General features: G+C 31.0%; 1 protein-coding gene across 1 annotated transcript in view; it reads left to right on the forward strand.

Moving 5' to 3' along the window:
• Positions 1-16,635, forward strand: part of Itgbn (Integrin betanu subunit) — a 37,437-nt gene extending 20,802 nt beyond the window's left edge. The window contains exons 4-8 of the mRNA XM_075297050.1: positions 8,069-8,819; positions 8,881-9,076; positions 13,324-13,499; positions 13,751-14,319; positions 16,179-16,635. Of these exons, the coding sequence (XP_075153165.1) occupies positions 8,069-8,819; positions 8,881-9,076; positions 13,324-13,499; positions 13,751-14,319; positions 16,179-16,540 (2,054 nt within the window). The 3' untranslated portion in view covers positions 16,541-16,635. The remainder of the gene's footprint in view (positions 1-8,068; positions 8,820-8,880; positions 9,077-13,323; positions 13,500-13,750; positions 14,320-16,178) is intronic.
• Positions 16,636-17,592: the final 957 nt, after the last annotated feature.

Below are 17,592 nucleotides of genomic sequence, written 5' to 3' on the forward strand. Positions count from 1 at the left end.
GTCTATTGCATAAATCAAAAATTAATAAAATATTAAATATGTTTTATAAGGAACACATATTTTCTTTTATTTCAAATAAAACTAAATACGATTTTGGGGGCGCAATATATAATTTTTTTGATTGAAATTTATAGCCAATTTCAATTAATTATTTAATTGAATGAATCAAATAGTTGATTGATTTTTGTCGCGAAATTAATTAAAATTTTAATTGATTCAATTAAAACTGTGATTGAATTTTATGTTAAAAATCAATCACGTTTTTAATTGATTTAATCACACAATTAATTGATTCCGTTACAAAAGTCAATTAAATTTTTAATTGAAAATCGTGTTGGTTTTCAATCAAAATGGGTGATTGATACTATCATTTTCGTGATTGAAGACATTTCAATTAAAAAAATGATTGAATCCGCGATTTTAGTGATTGAAATCAAAAAAATTTTTTTTGTGTGCATATAGACCGATCTCCCCATTTTATTTCTTTGCCTTCTAGAATCCGTAGTTTTTATCCAATATGCTTGAAATTGGAAATGTAGAGGTATTATAGGACCATAAGTGTTGTGCCGAAAATTGTGAGTATCGGACCATGTTTTGATATAGCCCCCATATAGACCGATCTCCCGATTTTACTTCTTGGGCATCTAGAATCCGTAGTTTTTATCTAATATGCCTGAAATTGGAAATCTAGATGTATTCTAGGACCGAATATATTGTGTATCGGTACAGTTTTAAATATAGCCCCCTTATATAACTACAATAGATGTGCTGAATTTGTTAGACCCACAAAATTATTTAGTTTTTATCAGTTTTTATCGGTCCATTGGTAAGGCCCATGTTTGCCATTTTGGTCCGATCGGACCAAATATGGTCCAAAAAATTATTAAATTTTAAATTTGGTCCGATGGTCAGACCAAATGGAATTTGGTTGATTTGGACCATTTTCGTCAAATCGTAAATTTTTCAAAATTTTTAAAATTTTGACAAAATTTTCTGTAGAAAGAAAATTTTAACAAAAATTTCATAGAAATAAAATTTTGTACAGAAATAAGCTTTAAAAATTTGTATAGATACAAAATTATGTAAAAATTTTAAAAAGAAATGAAATTTTGCGATAACTTTCTATAGAAAAAAAAAATGTTGGCTAAATTTTCCATAGAAATAAAATTGTGGCAAAATTTTCTATAGAAAAAAAATTTTGCTAAATTTTCTACAGAAATAAAATTTTGGCTAAATTTTCTATGGAAATAAAATTCTGGCTAAATTTTCTACAAAATTCAAATTTTGACAAAATTTTCTAAAGAAATAAAATTTTGACAAAATTTTCTATCTTTTAAATTATATTAATTAAATTCGGTAAATTGTTCCAATTTGGGAAAAAATTTGGTCCAAAATAAAAATTTGTTGTGGCAACTCTTATAAGTCCTCCATATAGACCGATTTCAGATCTTGAGGGTACAAAGGTGCACTGATCATGAAAATTGCATGAAACTGAATGTAAAATTTCCAGATTTTATTTCTCGTAATCATTTAAATAATTGAGGTAAAAATCTACGGATTTTAGATTTCAAATCAAGGCGTTATTTCATCATTTTTCATCGTTTAGTATACCGATCGTCTTAGAATTAAATTCTGAGTCGATTTAGCGATGTCCGTCCGTCTGTCTGTCTGTCTGTCTGTTCATGTATTTTTGTGAGCAAAGTACAGGTCACAGTTTAAGTCCGATCGTCCTCAAATTTGGCACAGGGACGTTTTGGGGAACAACGACGTTCGCTATTGATTTTGGAAAAAATCGGTTCAGATTTAGATATAGCTGTCATATGTATTTATCACCGATCTGGTTATAATTGGCGTGTTTATCAACCGATGTTCTTCAAATTCCGTACATGCGAATATTTTATGAGTCTCGAAAAACTTGCAAAATATTATCCAAATCGGTTCAGATTTCGATATAACTCCCATATATATCTTTCGTCCGAATTAGGCGCATATGACAACAGAGGAACACGTTTACTACTGATTTTCGTGAAATTTTGCACAGAGCGTAGAGTTGGCATTCTACCAATGCTTGTTTTTTACTAACATTGTGTTTAGTCCCAGGGCGTTATCCGATTTAAATTTTAATTCTAGAGATTTCGTAGAAATACAAAAAATTGTCTCCATTAAAAGTATTTGTATCTGGAAACGCAAACCTTTATACAGCTCCCAGCTAATTTGAAGTAGTTCAGATGGTAACACAAATGTTTGTGTTCATAGTGGTGAAGGGTATAATATAGTCGGCCACGCCCGACTTTAGACTTTACTTACTTGTTTTTATTTCCAATTAATTCTGTGATAGATACTATCATTTTCGTAATTGAAGAAATTTCAATTAAAAAAGCCACAGTGGTGCAATGGTTAGCATGCCCGCTTTGCATATAAAAGGTCGTGGGTTCGATTCCTGCTTCGACCGAACACCAAAAAGTTTTTCAGCGGTGGATTATCTCACGTCAATAATGCTGGTGACAATTCTGAGGGTTTCACAGCTTCTCTAAGTGGGTTCACTGCAATGTGGAACGCCGTTCGGACTCGGCTATAAAAAGGAGGTCCTTTGTCATTGAGCTTAACATGGAATCGGGCAGTACTCAGTGATAATAGAGAAGTTCACCAATGTGGTATCTCAATCGACTGAATAGTCTAAGTGAGCCTGATACATCGGGACCTTCAATTAGCCATAAGAAAAAAACTCTGTGATATTTTAATTTAGTTTTTATTTATTTAGTTTTGAAATTATTTTAAATTAGTGTTTAATGGTGTTCATGTGCCGTCACTTTTTACCTTTTAACAATGATATCGAAAATATGAAACAAAAACTAAATATTTCAATAAAATTCATCCCAGAAATTACCAACGGAACGTCGGATAAAAATATGAAGTAAAGTCTTTTTATTTGCATATTTAGAGACCTAAAAAGCCCGATTTAGAATTAATCTAAAAGAATGCAAAAATAATAAACAATCAAGGTCGTATAAAAACCAACAATTTAAACTTGCGTTGTTGTTGGTGACTTATTGTGTTCGGAAGTTAGAGTTATTTCAACTGATAGACGGACGGGCATTGCTAGATCGATTCAGAATATTCACCACTACCAAGAGTGAATAAAGGGTAGCCCGATTTAGAATTAATCTAAAGTCCGATTTACTTATTGTGATGACTTATTGTGTTCGGAAGTTAGAGTGATTTCAACAGACAGACGGACGGGCATTGCTAGATCGATTCAGGATATTCACCACTACCAAGAGTGAATACAGGGTAGCTAATATGTAGTGCAAGCAATTTCAGGTTGTTTTCATTTCTAAATCGCTCGTGTGCAGCTGACAAATTTATTCCAGTGAGAGATCATTTTAATCTTTACAAACTTACCAAAGCATTTTGATCTATTGCATTTAGAAATAAAGTATTGGAATTCTGGCGTGATTGCTTTATGTATGGCTGAAAAACCAGAAGTAGCTGTCGTTGCGCCCTACAACATTTAAATGTGAATACTTCTTTGAAAAATTTTTCTATAGAAATAATATTTTGAGAAATTTTTCTATAGATATACAATTTTGAGAAAATTTTCAATAGATATAAAAGTTTTTAGAAATTTCCTATAGAAATAAAATTTTAAGAAAATTTTCTATAGAAATAAAATATTAAGAAAATTTTCTATAGAAATAAAATTTTAAGAAAATTTTCCATAGAAATAAAATTTTCAAAAAATTTTCTATAGAAATTAAATTTTGATAAAATTTTCTATAGAAATTTAATTTTGAGAAAATTTTCTATGAAATAAAATTTTGGAAAAATTTCTTATAGAAACAAAATTTTGAGAAAATTTTCTGTATAAAATAAAAAATTTTAGGTTGGATTTTTCTTCTACATTATTTGATTTTTGTAAATCATTAGATATTATATATTTTTAGTAATAAACTTAGTCTGTAAGGATTGTAATGCAAATCCAAAGACTGAAATAAATAAATAAATAAATAAAAATAGTTGCGAATGTTTTGAATAGAAATAAATATTTCTATAGAAATAAAATTTTTAGAAAATTTTAAGAACTTTGAGAAAATTTTCTGTATAAAAAGAAATTGAGAAATGGAAATAAAATTTTGAGAAAACTTTCTGTATAAAAAAAATTGAGAATGTTTTGAATAGAAATAAAATTGTGATAAATATTTCTATAGAAAAAAATTTTCAGAAATTTTTCTATAGAAATTTAATTTTGAGAAAATTCTCTATAAAAATAAGATCTTGGGAAAATTTTCTACAGAAATAAAATTTTGAGATAATATTCTGTAGGAATAAAATTTTGAGAAAATTTTCAATAGAAATTTAATTGGAGAAAATTTTCTATAGAAATTAAATTTTGAGAAAATTTTCTATAGAAATAACATTTTGAGATAATTTTCTGTAGGAATAACATTTTGAGAAAATTTTCTATAGAAATTAAATTTTGAGAAAATAGAAATAAAATTTGGAAAAAAAATTTTCTATTGAAATAAAATTTTTAGAACATTTTATGTATAACAAGTATATACGGCCGTAAGTTCGGCCAGGCCGAAGCTTATGTACCCTCCATCATGGATTGCGTAGAAACTTCTACGAAAGACTGTCATCCACAAATTTCAACTCACATGGTTGTAAAATTTCATATACTATCACCACGTACAAAATTTCAACCAGATCGGATGAATTTTGCTCCTCCAAAAGGCACCGGAGGTCAAATCTGGGGATCGGTTTATATGGGAGCTATATATTATTATGGACTGATAGGACCAATTCCTGCATGGTTGTTGGATACCCTATACTAACATCACGTACCAAATTTCAACCGAATGGGAGGAATTTTGCTCTTCCAAGGTGCTCCGGAGGTCAAATCTGGGGATCGGTTTATTTGGGGCCTATATATAATTATGGACCGATATCGACCAATTTTTGCATGGGTGTTTGAGGCCATATATTAACACCACGTACCAAATTTCAACTGAATCAGATGAATTTTGGTCTTCCAAGAGGCTCCGGAGGTCAAATCTGGTGATCGGTTTATATGGGGGCTATATATAATTATGGACCGATATGGACCAATTTTTACATGGTTGTTAGAGACCATATACTAACACCATGTACCAAATTTCAGCCGGATCGGAAGAAATTTGCTTCTCTTAGAGGCTCCGCAAGCCAAATCGGGGGATCGGTTTATATGGGAGCTATATATAATTATCAACCGATGTGAACCAATTTTTGCATGGTTGTTAGAGACCATATACTAACACCATGTACCAAATTTCAGCCGGATCGGATGAAACTTGCTTCTCTTAGAGGCTCCGCAAGCCAAATCGGGGGATCGGTTTATATGGGGGCTATATATAATTATGGACCGATATGGACCAATTTTTGCATGGTTGTTAGAGACCATATACTAACACCATGTACCAAATTTCTGCCGGATCGGATGAAAATTGTTTCTCTTAGAGGCTCTGCAAGCCAAATCGGGGGATCGGTTTATATGGGGGCTATATATAATTATGGACCGATGTGGACCAATTTTTGCATGGTTGTTAGAGACCATATACTAACACCATGTACCAAATTTCAGCCGGATCGGATGAAATTTGCTTCTCTTAAAGGCTCCGCAAGCCAAATCGGGGGATCGGTTTATATGGGCGCTATATATAATTATGGACCGATATGGACCAATTTTTGCATGGTTGTTAGAGACCATATACCAACATCATGTACAAAATTTCAGCCGGATCGGATGAAATTTTCTTCTCTTTGAGGCTCCCCAAGCCAAATCTGGGGATCGGTTTATATGGGGGCTATATATAATTATGGACCGATATGGACCAATTTTTGCATGGTTATTAGAGACCATATACCAACACCATGTACCAAATTTCAGCCGGATCGGATGAAATATGCTTCTGTTAGAGGCTCCACAAGCCAAATCTGAGGGTCCCTTTATATGGGGGCTATACGTAAAAGTGGACCGATATGACCCATTTTCAATACCATCCGACCTACATCAATAACAACTACTTGTGCCAAGTTTCAAGTCGATAGCTTGTTTCGTTCGGAAGTTAGCGTGATTTCAACAGACGGACGGACGGACGGACGGACGGACGGACGGACGGACGGACGGACATGCTCAGATCGACTCAGAATTTCACCACGACCCAGAATATATATACTTTATGGGGTCTTAGAGCAATATTTCGATGTGTTACAAACGGAATGACAAAGTTAATATACCCCCATCCTATGATGGAGGGTATAAAAAAATTGAATGTTTTGAATAGAAATAAAATTTTGATAAATATTTCTATAGAAATAAAATTTTTAGAAAATGTTCAATAGAAATAAAATTTTGAGAAAATTCTCCATTGAACTAAAATTTTGCGAACATTTGCTATAGAAATTAAATTTTTGAGAAAATTCTCTATAGAAATAAAATAAGAATTTTCTATAGAAATAAAATTTTGGAAAAAATTTTCTATAGAAATAAAATTTTGAGAAAATTTTCAATAGAAATAAAATTTTGAGAAAATTTTCAATAGAAATAAAATTTTGAGAAAATTTTCAATTGAAATTTAATTTTGAGATTAATGTTCATGTTCATATTTAAATCATGTGGTACCGAATATCTATTCGAGATCGTAATTGCATTCAGCCGCCTGAAATCGCAGCAAAGAAGTACGTTTGCGTACTAAATGTAAAGCCGAAACCGCACACGAGTTATATGCTTTACACAAAAAAAAATTACTTTGATCCAAAGATTTTGACCTTCCGTTAAGGATTTTGGTATTGATTCCGAAGTGCATCTATTAAGGTTTTATTTCTAATGTCTATTAGAAGTACATACTTGGGCAGAAAACCTGTCCCTAAAATTGGTTTCTCGATGTTCACTAATGTGAATATAATAGGAAATTCTCATCTCAAACCCAAATTTACACTTAATTTTTATACCCTCCACCATAGGATGGGGGTATATAAACTTTGTCATTCCGTTTGTAACACATCGAAATATTGCTCTAAGACCCCATTATGTTTATATATTCTGGGTCGTGTTGAAATTCTGAGTCGATCTGATCATATATAGCCCCCATATAAACCGATCCCGAGATTTGGTTTTGGAGCCTCTTGGAGGAGCAAATTTCATCCGAGTCAGTTGAAATTGTGCTGGTAACAACCATGCCTAACTAGGTCCATATCTATAGTTATATATAGCCCTCAGATAAATGGATCCCCAATCACACAAGCGACCCCCATATTTCAATTCTGGCTCCCTACGTACCGTGCAAAACTCCATATCGATTCGTAATTATTTGTAGACTTATCTACACATACCTTTTTTTCTAATATATACCACAGCCCAAGTAATTCGATTGTGGATGACAGTCTTTCGTAGAAGTTTCTACGCAATCCATGGTGGAGGGTACATAAGATTCGGCCTGACCGAACTTACGGCCATATATACTTGTTTTCCGTAAGTCTTGATACCTGATTCATTTGCTGCTGTCAAAATCATGTCTGATTTTTTTTTGTCCCGTTTAATCTTGATAGCGGGCAATACTGATATCGGCTCAACTGTCTGAATTGTCCTATTAAAAACGAATAAGCGACGTAGTGAAATAAAGTTTAACCCATTGTCCGCCGCTCCAACAATGGGTGACTACAGTTTGACGAGGTTTCATTGTATGAGCACTACTGCTCACACTTCCTGTGGTCTTTCGACGCTTAAATGGGTTACGTGAATAAAAGCGGTCTCCGTTGTACCTACCAGCAAAACCCTTGCATTCTTCAACATCTCTTCTGATTGCTTAAGCTTCTAAAGAAAGTTGCTGGAAATTCTCCAATATTTATTTATTTATTTAAGTCTATGGATTGCAATCCTTACAGATTAGCAGAATTAAAAGTAAATTAAATCTAAAGTAGAGTTAAACTTTTTTAAGGACATTGTAAAGTCCAAATCATGCATCTGTATATTGTCTCTATTTCTTCAAAAGTTTTAATTCATAAACTCATATTGCTTTAATCCATACAGCCCATCCGGAACGTATTAAACTATCTTATCGGCCAGCTCGTAACAATCCTTTGGATTTATACATTCTTATGGATCTAACATGGACAATGAGAGATGATCGAGAGACTTTAGTGAAACTGGGCTATGAACTGGCTACCACTTTAAAGAATCTTACTTCAAATTATCGTTTGGGATTTGGTAGCTTTGCCGATAAACCCGAAATGCCAATGATCACCAAAGAATTAAGAGATAATCCTTGTGCCAAAGAACGGCAAGTCTGTGAGCCCACCTATGGTTATAGGCATCATCTTCAGTTGACGGAGGATGATCAACGATTTGTGAACTCTGTGAATGCGAGTCGGGTTACTGGAAATCTGGATAATTTGGAAGGAGGCTTGGATGCTCTCATGCAAGTTCTGGTATGTTCCGATGAAATTGGATGGAAAGAAGAAGCTCGTAAAGTGGTTATATTAGTTACGGACGGTTTCATGCATTTTGCCGGAGATGGTCTACTCGCCGGCATCACAAGGAAAAATGATAAGAAATGCCATTTAAACAGTGAGGGAGAATACTTGGGTTCGCTGGTCTATGATTACCCCTCGTTGGAGGAAATCTATCGAGAATTATTGAAACGAAAGATCAGTGTTATATTTGCTGTTACCGAAGATGTTGTGCCTACCTATCGTGAGTTTAGTAGTCTTATGAAGGAAATTAGTAATGTGGAAATTTTAAGTGAAGATTCATCGAATATTTTGGAATTGATTAAAAAGAGGTAGGTATGCAGATGGGAGAGAATTTGCTAAATAATTTTAATTTTTGCTTTTCTTTTGTAGTTATGAAAGTTTCATCAAGAGAACTCAATTTTCCGACAATAGTCCTGATTTCATAAAAGTAGAATATGAAACTGATTGTGGTGGCCAATTTTCCACATTGCGCAAGCGCAACTATTGCAATGATGTGGAATTGGGCAAGACTGTGGATTTCTATATCAATTTAACTCTCACCGATTTTCCCAAGGATGGAGTATATGTAAGTATAGGGTTCAATCCCAGTTTCGACCGAATACCAAGAAGTTCTGCAGTGGTGGGTTATACACTCTCAGTAATGCTGGTGACATTTCTGAGTGTTTCAAAGCTTCGGATTCGGCTATAAAAAAAGGTCCCTTATAGTTGAACTAAGCTTGGAAACGGGCAGCAATCAGTGATAAGACAGAAGCTCGCCACAATGGTAACTCAATGGACAGTCTAAGTGAGCCTAAGATATCGGATAGCCACTATTCCTAACATAAGTATAGAGAAGGTCATGTTGAAATCCCTTCAATCCCAGTTTCGACCTAAAAAAGTTTTTCAGCGGTGGATTATCCAAACTCAGTATCCAAACTTAGTGATTCGGACTCGGCATACCATAGAAGGGAGGTTCCATGCCATTGAACTAAACTTAGAATCAGGCAGCACTCATTGATAAAAGAGAGAAGTTCTCCATTTTTGAACTTCTCTCTTAAGTTATTCGGTTTAAAACAGTCCACTTGAGTCTAAAAAAACGGCCTGCCACATTACCTAACCTAACCAGCGACCAACGGGTGTTTAGGCGGCCCACACCATTACCATCGGCGGTGTTTGAGTTTGGGTGGCCAATCGAAGGTGTCAATCTTCAGCGGATTACTTTGGCAATAAAACTGACCAATTTGTTTGTAAAAAAACTGTTCAATTTGGAATGGAAGAAAATCAAATTCGGTAACTGGCCCCTTTCGTGCAAGAAGGACCTTTTCTTGTCAAACTTTTTAGTCTACGCTGATCTTTCAATATGTGTTGCATAGGTTCTCGCGATATATTCAACTTCCAATGGGGGTGGTTTTAAGTCAAATCTGGCTTGCACGTTTCAGATCATTCCTGGTGCTGTTACTGTTTTTTGCGTGCACTTTTTGGACACGATGTAACACTGCCAGTATCCTGGTAACGATCAATGGTAACAAAAGATTTATCAACATTTCAATATTGGATGACTCTAAAGTTCTTCAGCGATGGTGATATTCGTAAAATAGTAGATTTTTTACTGTTTGGTAGATTGGTAGAATTTTTGAAGTTTTAGTAGATTTTGCAAAATATTACTCTCCAACTAAGAGGTACTTCATAAATTTTCTAGAAAAAAATGTTTTAAAGAAATAAAATATTTTATATAGAAATAATTTTTTATAGAAATAAAATTTTGACAAAAATTTCTGTAAAAATAAAATGTTGACAAAATTTTCTACAGAAATAAAATTTTGACAAAATTTTCTGTTGAAATTGAATTTTGAAAAAATTTTCTATAAAAATAAAATTTTGCCAAATTTTCTATAGAAATAAAAATTTGGACAAAATTTTTGTATAGAAATAAAATTTTGACAAAACATTCTATAAAAATAAAATTTTAACAAAATTGTCTATAGAAATAAAATTTTAACAAAATTGTCTACAGAAAAAAATTTGACAAAATTTTTTATAGAAATAAAATTGTGACAAAATTTTTATAGAAATAAAATTTTGACAAAATTTTTATAGAAGTAAAATTTTGACAAAATTTTTATAGAAATAAAATTTTGACAGAATTTTCTATAGAAATAAAATTTTGACAAAATTTTCTAGAGAAATAAACTTTTGACAAAATTTTGTAAAAAAATAAAATTTTAACAAAATTTTCTATAAAAATAAAATTTTGACAAAATAAAATGTTTGCAAATTTTCTATAGAAATCAAGTTTTGACAAAATTTTCTATAGAAATAAAATTTTGACGATAAAAATAATATTTTGACAAAAATTTTTATAGAAATGAAATTTTGACAAAATTTTCAAGCAATAAATTACTGGCAATTTTTTCTATAGAAATGAAATTTTGACAAAATTTTAAGAAATAAATTGTTGGCAAAATTTTCTATACAAATGAAATTTTGACAAAATTTTCTACAGAAATAAAATGTTGACAAAATTGTCTATAGAAATAAATTTTTGAGAAAATGTTCAATAGAAATAAAATGTTGACAAAATTGTCTATAGAAATAAAATATATAGAAATAAAATTTTGACAAAAATTTCTGTAGAAATAAAATTTTGACAGAATTTTCTATAGAAATAAAATTTTGACAAAATTTTCTATTGAAATTTTGACAAAATTTTCTATAAAATTAAAATTTTGCCAAATTTTCTATAAAACTAAAATTTTGCCAAATTTTCTATAGAAATAAAATTTGGACAAAATTTTTGTATAGAAATAAAATTGTGACAAAACTTTCTATAGAAATAAAATTATAACAACATTGTCTATAGAAATAAAATGTTGACAAAATTTTTTACAGAAATAAAATTTTGACAAAATTTTCTATAGAAATAAAATTTTCACAAAATTGTCTACAGAAATAAAATTTTGACAAAATTTTAAACTGAAGAAAATTTTGACAAAATTTTCTACTAAATAAAATTTTGACAAAATTTTCTAAAGAAATAAATTTTTGACAAAAATTTTGTATTGAAATAAAATTTTGACAAAATTTTCTATAGAAATAAAATATTGACAAATTTTCAATAGAAATAAAATTTTGACAAAATTTTCTGTAGAAATAAAATTTTGACAAAATTTTTTATAGAAATTAAATTTTGACAAAATTTTCTATAAAAATAAAATTTTGACAAAATTTTCTAAAGAAATAAATTTTTGACAAAATTTTCTAAAGAAATAATTTTTTGACAAAAATTTTCTAAAGAAATAAATTTTTGACAAAATTTTCTAAAGAAATAATTTTTTGACAAAAATTTTGTATTGAAATAAAATTTTGACAAAATTTTCTATAGAAATAAAATTTTGACAAAATTTTCTACTGATTAAAATTTTGACAAAATTTTCTACTGATTAAAATTTTGACAAAATTTTCTACAGAAATAAAATTTTGACAAAATTTTCTACAGAAATAAAATTTTGATAATATTTTCTATAGAAATGAGATTTTGACAAAATTTCCTATAGAAATAAAATTTTGACAAAATTTTCTATAGAAATAAAATTTTGACAAAATTTTCTGTAGAAATAAAATGTGGACAACTTTTTTGTATAGAAATAAAACTTTGACAAAACCTTCTATAGAAATAAAATTTTAACAAACTTGTCTATAGAAATAAAATTTTGACAAAATTTTTTATAGAACTAAAACTTTGACAAAATTTCTATAGAAATAAAATTTTGACAAAATTTTCTACTGAAATAAAATTTTGACAAACTTTTGTATAAAAATAAAATTTTGACAAAATTTTAAACTGAATGAAATTTTGACAAAGTAAAATGTTGCAAATTTTCTATAGAAAAAAAGTTTTGACAAAATTTCCTATAGAAATAAAATTTTGAACAAAACTTTTGCATTGAAATAAAATTTGAACAAAATTTTCGATAAAAATGATATTTTGACAAAATTTTCTATAGATATGAAATTTTGACAAAATTTTTAAGAAATAAATTATTGACAAAAGTTTCTATAGAAATGAAAATTTGACAAAATTTTTTATAGAATGAAATTTTGACAAAATTTTCTATAGAAATAAAATGTTGACGAAATTTTCTATAGAAATACATTTTTGAGAAAATTTTCAATAGAAATGAAATGTTGATAAAATTTTCTATAAAAATAAAATTTTGACCAAATTTTAAACTGAATAAAATTTTGACAAAATTTTCTACTAAATAAAATCTTGACAAAATTTTTTAAAGAAATAAATTTTTGACAAAAATTTTGTATTGAAATAAAAGTTTCTATAGAAATAAAATTTTGACAACATTTTTTATAGAAATATTATTTTAACAATTTTCTATAGAAATATTATTTTAACAAAATTTTCTATAGAAATAAAATATTGACAAAATTTCTTATAGAAATAAAATGTTGACAAAATTTTCTAAAGAAATAAAATTTTGACAAAATTTTCTATAGAAATAAAATTGTAACAAAATTTGCTAGAGAAATAAGATTTTGACGAAATTTGCTAGAGAAATAAAATTTTGACAAAATTTTCTATAGAAATAATATTAAAAACAAATTATAGGAATAATATTTTGACAAAATTTTCTGTAGAAAACAAATTTTAACAAAATTTTCTATAGAAATAAACTTTTGACAAAATTTTCTATAGAAATAAAATATTGACAATATTTTCTATAAGAATGAAATTTTGACAAAATTTCTTATTTTTTTGTACCTTTTACAGAAAAATTGGATCTTTTGTTTTATTTTAATGTTTTTTTTTAATCCTTCCAGACACATAAAATACGCATTGAAGAATCAGCTTTAAATGAATTTATGGAAATTGAAGTGGAAATTCAAAAACCATGCCCTTGTGCAGAAGAGGTGGATGTGAATGATGAATATGCTCGCTTTCAATGTAATGATAATGGGTACATGCATTGCGGCATGTGTCAATGTGATCCAGCCTGGTAAGTTTCGAAATACGGAAGACAAATTTTTCATTGGAATATAGCCAATGACTTTTTGGATTATTTTCATTATACTCGAAATCATATATAAACGAACATATTCATAAATGTGAAATGAAAATGTTCATTAAAAGAAGGATATGTTAAAAATCATTATACATTATATTTACGAAATTTATTGATAATTTATTTAAAAATTCCCAATAAATATTATGGCTCTCTTTGTAACAAATGCTTTATCTTCTTCTAAGGACTGGTGTCTTTTGTACCTGTCCCACAGATCCCACAAATGCCACCACTACAGAAGCTATAGAAAATCTATGCCGTCGTCCATATGATCTTGGCTCAACGACAGATTTGGGTCCAGTCTGCTCAAATCGTGGTGAATGTGATTGTGGATCATGTTTTTGTTTTCCCGGTTTTGAGGGAAAATTCTGTGAATGTCCTGAATGTGATGTAGACTGTGATCCTGATAGGGCTGATTGTATTTGTGGACAATGTGTATGCAAATATGGATGGTCTGGCAACCGATGCAATTGTAAGGAGAGTACAGATGGTTGTATTGGACCCACTGGAGAAATATGTTCAGATCGGGGTTATTGTGAATGCGGTGAATGTGTTTGTGATGATCCATATGTGGGAAAATTTTGTGAAATTGGTTCGGAAACGGAAAATAAATTTTGTACATTTTTCGAGCCTTGTGTTACATGTTTGATTGAGGAGAAGACGGCAACAGGAAAATGTGAAAACATAACGGATATTTGTGGCGAAGCAGCAAAACATGAGAGATTTACGACGGCATTTGTTACAGAGGAATTAGGTGAGTTCTCATGTATGTGTATTTGTTATAAGAAAAACAAGTAAGGAAAGTCTAAAGTCGGGCGGGGCCGACTATATTATACCCTGCACCACTTTATAGATCTAAATTTTAGATACCATATCACATCCGTCAAATGTGTTGAGTGCTATTTATAAAGGTTTGTCGCAATTACATACATTTAAATATCACTCGATTTGGACAGAATTTGATAGACTTTTACAAAATCTATAGACTCAAAATTTAAGTTGGCTAATGCACTAGGGTGGAACACAATTTTAGTAAAAAATATGGGAAACATTTAAATCTGAAGCAATTTTAAGGAAACTTCGCAAAAGTTTATTTATGATTTATCGCTCGATATATATGTATTAGAAGTTTAGGAAAATTAGAGTCATTTTTACAACTTTTCGACTAATCAGTGGCGATTGAACAAGGAAAATGTTGGTTTTTGACCATTTTTGTCGAAATCAGAAAAACATATATATGTGAGCTATATCTAAATCTAAACCGATTTCAATCAAATTTTGCACACATGACTATATTACTAATTGTACTCCTAGTGCAAAATTTCAACCAAATTGGGTCAAAACTCTGGCTTCTGGGGCCATATAAGTCCATATCGGGCGTAAAATATATATAGAAGCTATATCTAAATCTGAACCGATTTCAATCAAATTTGGCACACATGACTATACTACCACTTGTACTCCTTGTGCAAAATTTCAAGCTAATCGGTATAAAACTCTGGCTTCTGGGTCCATATAAATGCATATCGGGCGAAAGATATATATGGGAGCTATATCTAAATCTGAATCGATTTCAACCAAATTTGGCACGCATAGCTACAATGCTAAATCTACTCCCTGTGAAAAATTTCAACCAAATTGGGCCAAAACTCTGGCTTTTAGGACAATATTAGTCTATATCGGGCGAAAGATATATATGGGAGCTATATCTAAATCTGAACCGATTTCAATCAAATTTTACACACTTGACTATACTACTAATTGTACTCCTAGTGCAAAATTTCAACCAAATTCGGCCCAAAATATGGCTTCTGGGGCCATATAAGTCCATATCGGGCGAAAGATCTATATGGGAGCTATATCTAAATCTGAACCGATTTCAATCAAATTTTGCACACTTGACTATACGACTAAGTGTTAGTTTGTACAAAATTTCAAGCAACTCGGTATAAAATTCTGGCTGCTGGGTCCATATTAGTGCATATCGGGCGAAAGATATATATGGGAGCTATATCTGAATCTGAACCGATTTCTTCCAAAATCAATAAGGTTCTATTCAGACCCAAATTAGGAACATGTACCAAATTTGAAGGCGACAAAAATGTGTTCACAGACAGACGGACGGACGGACATGGTTATATCGACTCAGGGACCCACCCTGAGCATTATTGCCAAAGACACCATGTATCTATCTCGTCTCCTTCTGGGTGTTGCAAACATATGCACTAACTTATAATACCCTGTTCCACAGTGTGGCGCAGGGTATAACAAGGAAGAAGGACTGAGACGTAGGCACTTTGAATCAACACTGCTGAAGTAATATAGCATTTTTATTTTTGAGGGCTATTGTAACAAAGCAGTCACTCCAGCTATATAAAAGTCAAAATTGGATATCCTGATATATATGCTAATATCATCCTAAGATGTTTATGGACAAAATATTTAATTAAAATTTTGTAATACATACTATTCCCTGATAAATTCAACAACAGTTTTCATAGACCCTAAAAGTATGCAACTTAATTATTTGTAGATATTAAGAAATTTTTTCATTTTATAGAAAATTACGACAATATTTAAATTTTTTATATTATTTTGATTTTTTTGTTTTAGATATTGATGGTCGCTGTTTGGCCCGTGTCGAAAATGAATATGGTATTAAATGTGATCATTATTTCACTTATAAAATTGTGGATCATGTTGAGAATTACCTGTTAATACAAATCAACACATGTGAACCTTTGAATTATTTGGCAGTTATTGGTTTTATATCGGTGGCCACCTTTATTTTGGGTTTACTTATTATCTGTATTGTTTGGGGTTGTATACGAGCCAAAGATGCCCGAGAATATGCCCGTTTTGAAGAAGATCAACGTAATAGTTATCTTATGGAGAGTCCTATCTATAAAGATCCCATAGGACGTTATATTGTACCAAAGGAGATTAATCGAAAACAGAGCAATCCATTTTTATGAAAACAAATATTTTTAGTTATTAAGTTTGAAAATGTATGACAATAAATTAGTTATTATTTGAAAAGTTGTTAAAGAAAATTATTATAAAAGAGAAATGAATTAGTTTTGTTTCTTATGACTTTTTGGATTTTTTATATACCCGCACTGAAGACGCAGTATTGTGCAGAAATTGAGGCACCCATTAGGAATGTCTGTAGATTCCAATAAAACAACAAGTAAAGGGTGATTTGTTAAGAGCTTGATAACTTTTTTTAAAAAAAAAACGCATAAAATTTGCAAAATCTCATCGGTTCTTTATTTGAAACGTTAGATTGGTCCATGACATTTACTTTTTGAAGATAATTTCATTTAAATGTTGACCGCGGCTGCGTCTTAGGTGGTCCATTCGGAAAGTCCAATTTTGGGCAACTTTTTCGAGCATTTCGGCCGGAATAGCCCGAATTTCTTCGGAAATGTTGTCTTCCAAAGCTGGAATAGTTGCTGGCTTATTTCTGTAGACTTTAGACTTGACGTAGCCCCACAAAAAATAGTCTAAAGGCGCCAAATCGCATGATCTTGGTGGCCAACTTACCGGTCCATTTCTTGAGATGAATTGTTCTCCGAAGTTTTCCCTCAAAATGGCCATAGAATCGCGAGCTGTGTGGCATGTAGCGCCATCTTGTTGAAACCACATGTCAACCAAGTTCAGTTCTTCCATTTTTGGCAACAAAAAGTTTGTTAGCATCGAACGATAGCGATCGCCATTCACCGTAACGTTGCGTCCAACAGCATCTTTGAAAAAATACGGTCCAATGATTCCACCAGCGTACAAACCACACCAAACAGTGCATTTTTCGGGATGCATGGGCAGTTCTTGAACGGCTTCTGGTTGCTCTTCACTCCAAATGCGGCAATTTTGCTTATTTACGTAGCCATTCAACCAGAAATGAGCCTCATCGCTGAACAAAATTTGTCGATAAAAAAGCGGATTTTCTGCCAACTTTTCTAGGGCCCATTCACTGAAAATTCGACGTTGTGGCTCGTTAGTAAGTCTATTCATGATGAAATGTCAA

The sequence above is a fragment of the Haematobia irritans genome, chromosome 2 (genome assembly GCF_050003625.1).
Source record: "Haematobia irritans isolate KBUSLIRL chromosome 2, ASM5000362v1, whole genome shotgun sequence".
NCBI classification, from domain to species: Eukaryota; Metazoa; Arthropoda; class Insecta; order Diptera; family Muscidae; genus Haematobia; species Haematobia irritans.